Source organism: Ambystoma mexicanum, chromosome 11 (genome assembly GCF_040938575.1).
Source record: "Ambystoma mexicanum isolate Mex_15411 chromosome 11, UKY_AmexF1_1, whole genome shotgun sequence".
NCBI classification, from domain to species: domain Eukaryota; kingdom Metazoa; phylum Chordata; class Amphibia; order Caudata; family Ambystomatidae; genus Ambystoma; species Ambystoma mexicanum.
In genome coordinates, this window is record NC_090934.1 from 91,280,573 (window position 1) to 91,294,466 (window position 13,894).

Sequence of the window (13,894 nt, forward strand, 5' to 3'; positions counted from 1 at the left end):
GATCCATACGCTATTTCAAAATGCATCTTTTCTCAATCATCTAACTTTACACCCAAGTGGATTGATTCATCACTGTTAACAATAACTTCACTTATATTGTTCTGTACCTTTTTGTTCTACAATAAAATACTTTCAGCCTAAAAAAAAAAAGTCCCATAAGGAGGAATCAATGCAAACGGATAACAGAATCCATGGGGTTGGAGAAACTGTGAATAGTCTACGTAAGGGCCGAGGTGCCCCAAAGGACATGATACCTGATACTAATAGTAAAGGCCAAGAGTGCCATAAACTGGAAAGTGGAATGACCATGCTACACTGGAGTATGAAGGCTCGCGTGAGAGAGTTGGGCTGTCAGATACAGCATTATTGGATGGGGCTAGGTTGTGTACCCCTTTGGATCCAAGCATTGAAACCTTTGTTGAATCGAGTTTTTTTGAAACTTGAAAACCCTTCATGAATTTCGTGACTTTGTAACCGAAGGAACTGAAACAGACTTGGGTTTTGAACATTTTGATTTCTTCTTAGAAAAGCCTCTGTGGTGACCTAGGCCTGGAACTGTGTCCTGGGACAAACATTTGACTTTGAAGATTGTCTGTAGACAAGAGGTCACCTGCAGTCCATGACGACCTCCAGTGTGAAAACACTTCCTCTTAATTTGTGTTTCCTTTTTATCTAGTAGTAGGGCCAGGTAGTTGGACAGTTTAGGACAGAGGACTGTTTTGAGCTGTTTGACATATTTGACGACTGTCTTGGTGTTGGTTATTAGGAAGGGAAACTCATTTTATAAATGGGGGCAGTGTGGCATTTTCTTTAATTTTAATGATAAATAAAACTTCACTGTTGAACCCTATCCTCTAGTCCGAGTCTTAATTCTGGTTTGCCACATTGTGTACACCTGCCACTTTGTCTGTAATCATCAGCGATATATGTTTTTGTGCTGTTACAACCTCTTTTTTGTTGTAATGCTGTTTTGTACTGGTAAACTTAAGCTTATGGAGCCTTTTTCATTAGTTAGTGCAAAAGCAAAGAGACCTATTGTTTGGAGGCACAATAACTAAATGAATGTCAGTCTATTAAGCCCCATTGCCATTAGCAGTTAAAAACAACCAATCAATAGACTGCAAATGATAATGGTGTTTCGTGGGCAGTATTTCCACTGCAGTAAAATTAAAAGCATATTGAAGTGTCCATTTTAGAGTTGTGATTTGAAAGGTTGAATAACCAGTGTTACAGCTCAGTGGATGAGTGTAGCAGTGGAAGTTGTTCGTGTGTAACCAGGGGGGTTCGGTTTGGAGCCTGTGTTTTTATAAGCTCGTCCTTTTCTTTTTTTAGGGCAATCTGTTTATTTAGTGGAACTGTACATCGAGTTTGAAAATTATACCAACGTGATTAAAGAGAGGGGATTAATTGAAAAAATAAGGGTGGGGAGAACTGTTGCTTCATACCAAAAAGGGGTTTGGCTGGCCATACAGAATTTCAAATACCCCTTCTTCCCCAAGTCTCCTCACAAGCTTGGACGACGTATTGAATTGGTGATTGTTGCAAAAGAACGTACTATAATGACATAACTAAAGTAGTTCAAGTCAAAGCTACTTCACATAGAAATGGCAATCCCCAAACATTGCCTCTCTCAATTCACACTTTCCAATTCCTCAGTGCAATGAAAACATGGTAGGTGGAATGGTCCAAATGATTGATTTTGTTAATCGACCTTTAAAATGATGGCATCCAAATGTGTTGGAACATTCAGCCTCCATCCTTTAGTTTTGCCAACCCTTCATACAAAATGGTTCAACTGGACGTTGGACCGCCAACTTTGTAGATTTTTTTTATATGTTGTATGTTTTTTTAATAAAAATGTATTCATCCCATAATGCACGTGATTTAAGATTTCGTGCTTTTGTTTTTATTTCTCGAAAGGTCACTGTTAATTTAAGATTGTTACTGTTTTGTGACTGTTCTTTGACGTTGGATAAGTTGCTATACCAATAGAAGGACACTTTTTTGATCCTTTGTGATGCATTTTGAACAGTAACAAAATTGTTCTCTGGTATCAATGGGAAATCACTTTGCTCATGCCCCCTGTGGAGAGTAGCAAATTGTGCTCTGGTTTTGCCCCATTCTGAGGCTGTGGTTTTTGTCACGCACAGCACAAATTCACAAGTCACAGCAGAGTGCATTGGTGTATCTCTGCCTTCTGAATGGAAGAAGCTGGAAGCACTCAGAATATTGGGAAGGCAAAAAATAATGCAGAATTATTGCATATTTAAAATATTAGCATTATTTTTCATTTATTTATTTTACATCACCCCAACATAAGAAAAACCACCTGTGAATCGGCCATTAGCTACCAACCTCATGAACGTAAAGGTAACAGGCAGCTGCCAACATGAATGATATGTATGATTGTAAACAGCCAATTTCTATTTGGTATGATCATTGAAATGCCAATAAATGTTGTTGGTGCATGGGTAACCTATCCTTATGTGCCTTACTTTCTTGGTTCTGGATTATTTTGTCTTTGCACTTGAGTGTATTGTAAGTTATCGAACCTGCAGTTTCACTGTTAACAATGGTTTTCTTTTTTCTTTCTCTCGCTCCATCTCTTGCTCCCTCTCCCACTTTCTCTCCCGCCTTCTCTCGCTCTCCCTCACACTCTCCCTTGTGCTCCTCCCATGGTGCACCCCCCCTTGTGCTCCTCCCCTCCCGCTCAACCCTCTCTTTTGCTTGCTCACTCTGTTTTGTTTGCTCTCTTTTTCTCGTGCTCTCCCTCTTTTGCTCACGCTCTCCCTTGCTTTAACTTTTGTTCTCACTGACATCAGTGTCTGCCACGGCCTTCTACAAGGCTCAGCCAGTGATTGAGTTCATGTGCGAAGTGCTGGATATCCGGAACATTGATGAGCAGCCAAAGCCACTCACCGACTCACAGAGGGTGCGCTTCACCAAAGAGATCAAAGGTGAAAGGGGAGGCGAGCTGCGTGATCGCCATTGGTATTGGTAACCATATGCTAACGCAATAGCAGGTGGGGTTTATTTAATAGAATCTGCTTTGAAAGCAAACCTGAAATGATTTCTTCTAAGTGGGGTTTGGTGTGGGGGTGAAATGTACCTCAATTGGCGTAGAAAACCTCTTCCAATTCCTTACAACATAACATCAGACTGGCAAAAAATCAAAATGCACTTCCAGTTGAAATCGAAATCCAGATTTATTGGTCTTTTGTTAAAACCATTTCAAGGGTATATTAATTTTGGAAACAATCATTAGCTTTTGCAGTGTATGTTTGTACTAGCATCAGAAGTAACATACAGTGTTGTAGCCTTTACCTGATATGCTTAGCACTACTATGCCCTTTTAAGGAAAGTCATGATCTATTAATGTCTGGTTCTCAAGCTGTATTTGGGGTCTCCTCTAATGAGGGCGACATTCCTTCTGAAAGCATTGCCCCTGTGTGATAACAGAACACGGGAGGCAACGGGCTCAGGTGGAAAGGCGGGATGCAGAGTGCCTGGAAACCAGGCTGTGGAGGCAAGAAACAGAATAAATTAGACGGGGTCAAAATACTCACATGCTTCGCCCCCTCGAGTACCCTGTCCTACTTGGGGTCTGTGTAGAAACGGAGATATCACCTAGAGGAATGTCCCACCTGTCGTAACGCAATCCATAGAATTGAAAACCGCCCATCGCCAACAGTATGAATAGTGGGATTAGTAGTGAGCAAATGTCAGCAGGGACCTAACCGCGGCGGCAAGCCGGTGTGACCCTAATGGAGCAGGATCCAACCAAAAATGTGTTCCAATGGCAGGATCAGTCCACACGGAAAAAACTAGTTCACCAGTACAAGGGGCAGTGAAGGAGGAGGTAATCCAAAATCAGGCCAAAATCCAGTCAGCAGTCCAAGGCAGACAAATGCAAAATCGAGTAGCCAGCAAGATCCAGGAAGACAGGCAGATTCAGAAACCGGGATAGTACCAAGCATAAGAAGACGACAAACACTAAGAAGGGTTGAAACGGGAAGACAAAAAAAGTCAGGATAGCTACGACAAACAAAAGTAAGGTTTGTGCCGTGCTGTTCTTATACTTGTAGGGATCTCCCGACTGCAGCTCTCCGGACAACGTGATGACATCACGTGCATGGCTCCGGTGTTTGACGTGACGTGGTAAGCGTTGTGAATGTTAGCCGGGTGGAGGACGCTGCTAGAATGTGCATGGCAAACTCCAAGCCCAGCGTCTGCGTCGTTCGAATTACGAGCTGTGACAATTAAGTTCATTGTGGTTAAAACACAAGGCCATTAAACAACCAAAAAAAAGCATCTGCAAAAAAATATATTTCCATCATGAGTATCTTCCTTCAGATTTCAACCTTCAAATAATTCTGACCCTTCTGTATGGACAGCAGCGTTAAATTTGAAGTTCCCATTCAGAGAAGGATTATTTTGCTAGAAAAGAATGCTACAGTTGTAATTTACCAATAGTCAAACCTCTTTTGCTGATGCCTTGTATCCAGAGGAAACGTTCTTTGCATTTATTTTTTTCATGGCCAAAGCAAGTTTTGAACTAGTGCTCTGTGTCTTGTTTGTAAATAAATAGTTTACTTGCATTTAATTTGATTCTGATCATTTCACCGACCTTGAATATCGGCCACCTTTCTTCACTTTCAACAGGTCTGAAAGTGGAGGTGACTCATTGCGGGCAGATGAAGAGGAAGTACCGGGTCTGTAACGTCACTCGACGCCCTGCCAGCCACCAAACGTAAGCCTGCTTCCGTGGTAATGGGGGTATGCATAGATACAAGTTAGTGGCGAAGAAGAGAACAAGACTTTAAGGTTATCATTCTAGATCGTTTTTTGGAAAGCAGCAATGCCTTTTCAAGTTTAGTGCGTCTAGGTTCGGTTGTTTGTGTTGATGACCTAATGTGGGATTAAGCATCTGAAGGTCGGTTTACTAAGCCTAAACCTTCTAGCCTACACTTCTGGCCCAGAGTATTTGTGAGTCTCTGACTAATTCAACCATCTTTTACTTGATGGGGCCTCTTCAGTAGAGTGAATACTTGAGTGAAACCCTGGGACCTTAGATCTCTGTTTGGGTCTCCCAGTGCAAGTCTCCTGGCAGAAATGGATGGGTGGGCTCCACTAATTGTTGGCAGTCTTTTTAATTCTTGTAGGACACAGCCTGGTAACCCCATGCGTGTCCCTATTGGCACCAGTTTGTAAATGTAGTGTTGAGTCCGATGGCCCCACATTGTTCTTATGAGGGCGTGTGAGTGAAATATGGAGTTTGCCCCACATGGTCATGGCTGCTCCCTCCTGTAAGAGTGAAGTCTGCAGCAGATATGACCCATTTGAGAACGGTGCCTGGATTCAAGGTCTGAATCCACACCTGAGACAGTCAGGAAAAAGCCTATGAAAGCTGAACATGGCAGCTCCTAGTTATTAAGCAGCCACCAAACCTTTTAACACATGCGTCCCTGTGATTTGGAATGGAGTCACTGCCTGATCTTCAAGAGCCTGTATTGTGTGGCTTGTGCATTGAACTGGGGAGACACCGACAGTGGATCACTGGTAACTGGTCAGACCAACAGGTATGGAGTTATTACGCTGTAGATCATAAACATGAAAGACTGCTACAAAACTGGGTACCTGGGAAATGTATATTTATCAACCTGCTGTCATTGGAGGAGCTCCGTTGCAGCTTCCAACCACCAGAACCATTGTTCCTCTTGGACAGGACTGGTCCCAATTCTGTCCACCAACCGTTTACTCCCCCCCTCCCCCAATTCTTCCTCCTTCTGTCTTTCCCTGGTTGTCCCCCTGCTTTATTTGAACCAGTCGCTGGTTCTACTTCATTTCCCTCACCCCATCATCCCAGGTTGTTCGACCATAGCTACCCTGTCGGCCACTTGGATTGTATCACAAGCTTAGATCAAAGTGACATTGGGGCTTTAATACAGCCATCTGAAGAGTTACGATTAACTTCCCACCCCCAAAAATGCGTTGGGGCAGAATTTCATTTTTGGGTTTCTGTCTCCCTAAAATTCTGGGTGTCAAACTTGTTGCTGGTTTCCTTGAATTTCCCCTTTCCCTTTGTGATCAGAGGGATGTCCATTGACGTCTATCTGCCACTGCAACCCTATTTCTGGTGTGCTGCCCTTAGTAGCCTATACCGGTACTTGGCCTGCAGTGCTTTTTAAGCATACTTATTTGGTCCCAGGGTGATCCTACTGCCCTGAAGGTGTGTTGTGAAGTAGGCTGGTGGCTACGGCAGGTTGGTAAACGCTTTCACCACATTAGCAGCCCAATACTCCTATACAGTATCCATTAGGAGGTTCTAATGTATTTTGTAAGCCATTTGCTTTGTGCCTTGTTTCCCTGTGTGGACCATGAGGCATGTGCAAAATTGGCGTTTTGACAATGTGGACTCGCCATGAGCCCCCAAAGGCACTTTTGGCTATGGTAGACTGTTTTAAGTCCTCTAGGCTTCCCAATATACAGTGGGTTACTGACTGAGCGCGTTTATTTTTTTTTAAGGCTAGCCTGCATGTCTAGCAACACATTTCTGAATGTTTGTCTAATGTAATTCGTTGACTACCTTAGGCCTGCCCCAGGGTGAATGTAATATCACCAGGAGACCTTGTGATTCCTCAGATCTGTACCTGAACTCCTGGAAGACTGCTGCTGAAGATGAGCAGATTTCTAGGGATCAGAAATATAGTTCTCACTCCAAAATGGGCTATTTATTGGTCAAATGACAATATATTTTAATATTATAACATGCATCTCTATAATCGATACTACTTTGCATCCAGTAATTAAAAACAAATTCACTTAGTCCTTCCAGTATTGTAATCCAGTCTTATCTGCACTGCGACTCAGTGAGGTGCAGCTTGGTTCCCAATGGTGCAGCGACCAAGGGGCGGACCCTTGTCTGGTCATACCCTCTCTCACATAGGGAGACAAACTATAACCAAAAAAGTGATGGGTCGAAGATTTTGAATACATCTGAACCACTGGCACTGCTCAGGGTTAATTTCCACACCACTGTTGTTTAGCCCGTCTGCACCATTGCAAAGGGGTCCAGCCATATGCAAGATCAGTCAGGTGCTGCCACCAATGGTAGCAGCCCATCCCGAACTGCTAGGCCAGCTCCCCTCTGCATGGAAACACAAGCAACCCCCGGACATGTTTCGGCTTTGTTGGGCCTCCTCAGTGAGGTGCAGCTTGGTTCCCTATGGTGCAGGGAGCAAGGGACCCACGTCTGGTCACAACCTCTCTCACATAAGGAGACAAACTACAACACGTTGTGCACCAGGGATCCTCACCTGTGTTCCTCACTGTATAGTGCAACCTGATCCAATTATATACCAAATGTGTTGTAAAACTCCAACATGAAAGGTCACTCATTGGATTGGGGCTTTTCCTGCTTTAATTGCTTTGATGGTGATTTTGAGCTCTTCTGTTATTAGCTTGAAAACAAGTTTGCTATCTTGCCTGTGTGTATTGGGGCATTTGTTATCTTTGTGAGCATTTTGTGCATGGAGCTAATTTAAGTTTAAACAAAACATTTTTCTCACATAGAAGGATGAAAAGTGACTTGATAAACCTATTCATTGCCAATAATCACTTTTCACCAATCCCTCCTTTCTCCCCACCCGGATGCAGAATGTCTTGGAAAGATCAACAGCAATTAATGAATCAATATAATGTAGGTGCTAAAAACCTGTACATAGGACCTTACCATTCAAACAATGTATTCAGCAATATACCATCTCAACATGAAAAAGGAGAGGATCCCTCAGACTCCACCCCAGCTTAAATGCTCCTCTAAATTAAGTTCTTCGAACCCTGAACACACTAAGACCCTATTTCTGGCTGCATTGCCATAAAAGGAAGACCATTCCCCATCCAGTGAGACACCCCCCACCATATATAGAAGTTATATTTTCCATTAAATACGTCTCCTTGCCTGTAGAGGCCCATTCCTCTTCAGATGGTAAATGCTCTCCCTTTCAATGACTCGTCAGGCAGGCCCTTGCTGCCAACTACATAAATTGGACCATATGTGGAATGGACCTTCAAAGCTCCTCCAAACCAAACAATCAAAATGGGGTCTAACCCGCTATCCATGCTCTCTACCCACCTTATCCACCACAAAACCACCTTCCAATATGCCATCACCTTGTCACAGGACCACCACATGTTCAGGTAGGTAGCGCGCTCTCCACAGTTAGGCGAACAGTAAGGGTTCACTGAAATAAACATTTTAGATGGCCGTACTGGGTCATACTGCCACCTATACTGTGCTCAAAGTCTCTTGTGCCCCTCTGTACATTGTCCTCCCTACGGTCCCATCCAATACCTGTTGGGCAAGATTTTCATTTTAGTGCCAAATCTCCCTTACGTGAGACCCCCAGAACGTTTTGCTGGACTTGGGGACTATTTTCCCTTGTTCCCCAGTGCGTGGGAATCTTTTTCCCCACTCAGCCTTTCTTTAACTCTTATGATGGGTGCCATTTTTCTGACTCTCCAAAGTGTCTTTTTGATTTTATCCTTTTTGATAATATTTTGGCATCTGCCTTTTATTGTTGCAGCTTATGGCTCTTTCTGTGCAGTATTGCTGGGTTGCCCTTTGGGCTCCCCTTTTTATTTTCTCTGGCTTACCTTGTGCTCTACATATTATTTGGTGAGACCAGCACACCCCACCTTATGTTTAGTGCTGGGGAGATGCAATGTATCCCCTTTCTCCCTAAAGCTGTACCATTTCTGTTACAGTGACAAGCTTAACCTAAATGGCTGGTGGCAGTGAACCTGTTTACTCATTTGATGCAACTTACTCACTGGCTGTTTCCATAGCTGCATTAAGGCACCCATCGGTGCCCATTTTACCAAAAGGGCCCTGTCTCCCTTTTGATGGGGGGGTTCCCTCGTCCAGTTCGCCCAGGCCAAATGCTGGAATCCCTCAAATGTTTCTCAAATGTGGAACTGTGAGGTAACCAGGACTGTTTCTCTAAACTTTTCCAGGGGTGTGAGTTCACCTCTACCTACCTGTGACCTTGCACATAAAAGTCAGGACTAAAAAAACATTCAACAGAACTTAGCACAGGTGAGTTCCAAAACTAGAACCAGACTTCTCTCTAACCTGGTAATAGGGATGGTTTACTGTGTGTTTTCTTAACTGTCACTTCATGACTGACAGGGTCTACTACTACCCTTGAATTAGTGAAAGTAATCTAAAAGTAACTTGTGGTTTTACTCCCCCTGAATCAGTGTTTTCTATTCTAAATATGTTATTGGGTCTGACTTGAATAGACATACTGTTAGTTATTCTGAACAAGGTCTATGCTTCGGTCTGTGTACCTTAACCATTGCCTTGTGTTTTGTTATACTGGGTTTATGATTCTATGACAACGTATCCCCCAAGATTTACCTTGGCCTACTTGTATTTATAATAAACCTTTATTTTGTTATTATACTTCTGGGTGTAAGTGTTTATTTTGAACAATTTGTCTGCTACAGGTTCTTTGTGCTTTCCTACAGTCCTCTCTCCCTCCTAAGATAAGCCTGGCTGCTCTGTCTACGCTACCAAATACTCAGGTGGTACAGCCTTATACCAAGAGTGGAGTCTTGTACTGCCCGAGTGGATGGTTTTGTGAAGCCCTTAATTGGACTTTAGAAAAACTAGCCCTAACAATACCCTACCATGAACTCTTTACCATTTGGCTCTCAAGGTTTCTGTGCCCCCTCCCCCCTGCCAAAACCAATGCAGCATATAAGCTCGATATCATTCCCTTAGTGTCCATATGTGTATCCAATATCTTTGTCTGCGTAAGATCTCTTTGAATCTCAGACTACCATTTTTCTGCCGTAACTATTAAAGAGTTTTACTAAAGTCCACCTGTGGTAAGACTGTAGAAGACTCACTTTTAGGTGTACAGGTCTCCAATTCTTAGGTTTAGCCTGAACTACCCAAAATGTTTGGTAGCAATGGCTGAGCAGCCAGGCTTAGTCTAGGAGGGAGGCTATAGGTAAGTACAAAGACCTCAGGGCACACCTATAGTCAAGAATAAACTTATCCACAATTTTTATTTAAAAAATGCTTATAAACAGTAAGGCGGCTAACAGTATTAGAATTACAGGTAAGTACATACATGCACATTTATATACAGTAATACTTTTGTTAAGCATTACTCAACTCAATAGTAAACTCTTAGAGGATATACAGATAAGTAGTTAAAGTAGCATTCAAGTTTAGCAAATCATTTCTTGGAACCAGCATTAAGTAACCCAACACAGATGCTGGTAAGTACTTTTAGGCAGCCAACACTTTAAGAAGTCCAAACCTATCGGGAGATAAGAGTCTCCGAATCAGAGGAGGTACTAAGGAACCCAGGCTCCTGGATGGCAAAACAAAGCAAGACAGATGCTGTCAAAGTTGTCAAAATAGCATGTTTCGAGGATTCCAAGATTGCCGCCAAAGAATGTGGACGTGTTGTCTGGTGCTCCATCCCGGGCTGAATTAAGCAGGCTTAGCCTGCACGTGATAGGGCAGGCAAGGGCTGGGCACCAAGGCACCATGATTTTGCCGTCGGCTGGAGTGGGCTAGCGTGTGCTGGAGGAGAGGGTCCCAGCTTAAGGACAGAGGTGAGGAGGAGTGGACCCCAGGCCGTTGAAGGAAAACTCACCCTATACCCACACCCCCAGGAACAGGCGAAGCACTGGGGGCCCCCGGATGTGGTGGAGACCCCGGCGTGGTGGCGGAGAGAAGTAGCGTGGTTGGTGGGGAAGCAGCCCTGTGCTGCGGACATCAGAGGTGTGGCTGCCGAGGATAAGACTGAGCGGCGGAGACTCGGGTGGTGTGAGGGGAAGCAGCAATGAAAAGAGAACGTGGAGCGTGGAGAAGAGCAGGATCCACCACCAAAGACCTGGTGCGGCCCAGTCTGGTTTGCACAGCGGCAGCAGGAAGCAGGAGGCAGAGAAGACCAAGCCCTTGAGTTGTGTGTGGCCAGCAGGGGGGGGTGGGCAGCAGAAAACATTGTGTGCGGCCATTCCCCTGAATGTAGAGGATCACGGACTGCTGGAGGAGGCCCATAGAGAAATGAAGGTTCTGGGATCGGCCTCTCCCCCAGGGACTAGTAATAAGGAATAACCTGCCGTGGTGAAGAGGGCTGAGCCAGGGGAAGTGTGGGGTGTGCAGAGGCCTCGATTGTAGTCGAGTGCGGAGGACAACAGGCCACTATAAGAGGCTTAGCTTGATAGAGGAAGGTCTCCAGTGGCAGGAGAGTTCTCCAGATGCTGGGGTAAAAGTGGAAAGTAACTCCGGCCCGATAGAAGAGTCCCCCCATGTCCCAGGAGAGGCAACTGGAGAGGTGTTTTAGGCAGCGGAGCAAAGCAGTGCTGTCAACTATTGAAGAGAAAGGCATGGAGAGGGGAGTATAGGGCATGGAAAGAGCTAATTTGGCTCTTATTCCAGAGAACCCCAAGGAATGCCTCAGAGACCTGAAGGGGAGAATGATGACCACCTTTCAAGACCAGTTCGCCTCACTGAGGGAAGAACGGAGAAGCTCCCGAAGGAGGTTAAGGGAGAGGTGAAGAGCCTAGGCGACCGGGTGGACATCACAGAGCAGGGCCTGATGGAAGTCTCAGAGGAAGTGAAGCAAAACAGCAAATTGTTGGAACAAGTGGCCAGGGTCTGCCATAACGTAGAGCTACAGGTCGAGGACTTGGAGATTTTTATCATGCCGGTCAAATATTCAGGTGAGGAACTAGTCCAGGATGCAGAACTGAAGGGTTGAATCGTTTCAACAGTGCTTTGGGAACTCTTATACACTCAGCCGAAAGCAGTGGGGATTGACCGTATACATAGAGTGGGTACCAGGTGGAAGGCGCCGGGAGCGAGGCCAGGAGACATCATGTTGGCCCTCACCTCATACGGTCAGAAAGAGTATATTGCGAGCAGCTAAATGACAAGGAAACATCACAGGGAATGGCTCGCAAGTCCAACTGTTCCAGGACCTGGCGCAGACAACCTTGCAAAAGCGGAGAACCATGGTACCAGTGACCAAGGACACTTAACGCTAAGCACATTCAGTATAAATGGACTTTCCCCTTCGGCATGTTGTTCAATTTGGAGGGGACACAGCATCGCATAACATGTGCGGAAGGCCAGGTGTAGCTGCACCCGGAAGAGGAGGAGGGCGGCGAAGCAGCAAGATCCAGGCCCTCTCCCCCACTAGGGCACAGATAGTTGGAATGGACTAAGACGGGGGAGGTCAGGGAGTAGGGGGGTGCCACTGAAAGGCCCGCTAGAGTGAGCATCAGAGGGCACGGGCTGAGGAGTGTGAAGGGGGTGATGGGAACCAGGATAATGAATGAGGTATCAGTAGGGTGGTTGGGAGAAAGGATCAGGTGGATAGGGTGTGCTCGGGTGACTGAAGTGACCACAGGGTGGGAGTTTGGACCCGGGAGGGAGACAGGGTGGGTAGATCGAGCCCATGGAAACGGCTGGCGGTATAGTCAACCTCCAATGGGTGTGCCTCAGGTGATCAGGTGGTCCTGAGCCTGTGGGATGGACCCAGAGGGCATCATAGGATCTCTGGACCGCACCTGGGAGTGACCATTGGGACTGGGGGTGGCGGGGCAGGGAGGAGGAGGGGCAAGGGGAAGGAGTTGGGGAGTGTTAGGGAGAATTCTCTGTAAAGGCTAATTTCCCAAACCTAGTGAGTCCCCCAGCAGCTTTGCTGGATTTTTGGGGTTTATTTTTTTCTCCTGCTAAGAGTGAGACTCTTTTCCTCCCACTCTTAGACATGATTTGAGTTGTTCCTTTGACTTTGAATGTGTTTTATGGGCTATGGGGTCCTTTACCCCATGGGGCTTTGTGTTTTTGGTATGTGGGTTACACAGCACCCTCCGTGCAGTAACCCAGGGGTGTCGTAGCAACCCCAAAACATAGACTCCATACCCTGGGACTGACTACTGTCTCCCAGGGCATGTAAAGTCACCATTGGCTTTACTAGTCCCAAATTATGAACAGAAACCAGTGCAAACCATCATATTGTGGACGTACTGGTCGGGGCAATTCGATTGCCCCGGGGTCTGTTGTTCGAGGGGGCACGTCTCCGTCCCCCCTGATCGAGTTTTGGCTGGTGGCAGTGGATACTACTTTTTATATTCGACCGCGAATATATATCTGTGGGATTTTCCCATTGTTCGAGGCTACCAACTTTAATTATTTAATTCCTATAGCCTCGAACATACCGCCAGTTTATTTATTTAATATTAATTCACTGGTTGGTATTTTTTGCCAGAACTAGATTCTAAAATGGCGTTTGTGTTATCTTCTGTGACTCCAACCCAAGTTGAGCCCTTTGTTCCACGTTTTGGCAGGCTTCTCCACAGAAGCCCTCCAAAGTGGTGCCACTCTGTCTGGGTTAGCAGGATGTGTGGGAGGGGGGTTTAGGCGCCCTGGACTGAGTTGCCTTGGCAACTCAAGTCGCACTCTTGTGTGATTGGCCCAAGTGGTGAGCCGGCCGGCTCACCACTGAGCATGTTTGAGTGACAGGCTGAATGAATGGGGGTTTTCTGCATAAAAGCAGGGCTTTGGGGACTGGAACTTCAGAAGTCGCCACAGGACCTAAAGAATCCGAGGAGGGAGAAGCCGAGCCGACCTGCAACGACGACACCACCGTGTCAACACTTTCCCCGTCGACAGAGGAGATCTCCAGTCCGGAGAGTCTTCTTCCTTTAACTGGTGGGGATAACCAGTTTGCCCGTCTTTTCGCCTTCCTGGACCATCTCGTGGCCGCCTTGCCCGTGCCAAGCACCCCGGCAACCGGAATACCGCGAAGAAAAGGGTGGTACCTTGTAACCAGGAAACTCCGCGGCTGGTTTCTTCCCTGGCAGT

General features: G+C 45.7%; 1 protein-coding gene across 3 annotated transcripts in view; it reads left to right on the forward strand.

The window, feature by feature from the left end:
- The window catches only part of LOC138503099 (protein argonaute-1), a 582,484-nt gene that overhangs the window by 145,192 nt on the left and 423,398 nt on the right, over nt 1–13,894 (forward strand). For all 3 annotated transcript variants that reach the window (XM_069622604.1, XM_069622605.1, XM_069622606.1), the window contains exons 6-7: nt 2,823–2,957; nt 4,663–4,750. In XM_069622604.1, coding sequence (XP_069478705.1) covers nt 2,823–2,957; nt 4,663–4,750 — 223 coding nt within the window. The remainder of the gene's footprint in view (nt 1–2,822; nt 2,958–4,662; nt 4,751–13,894) is intronic.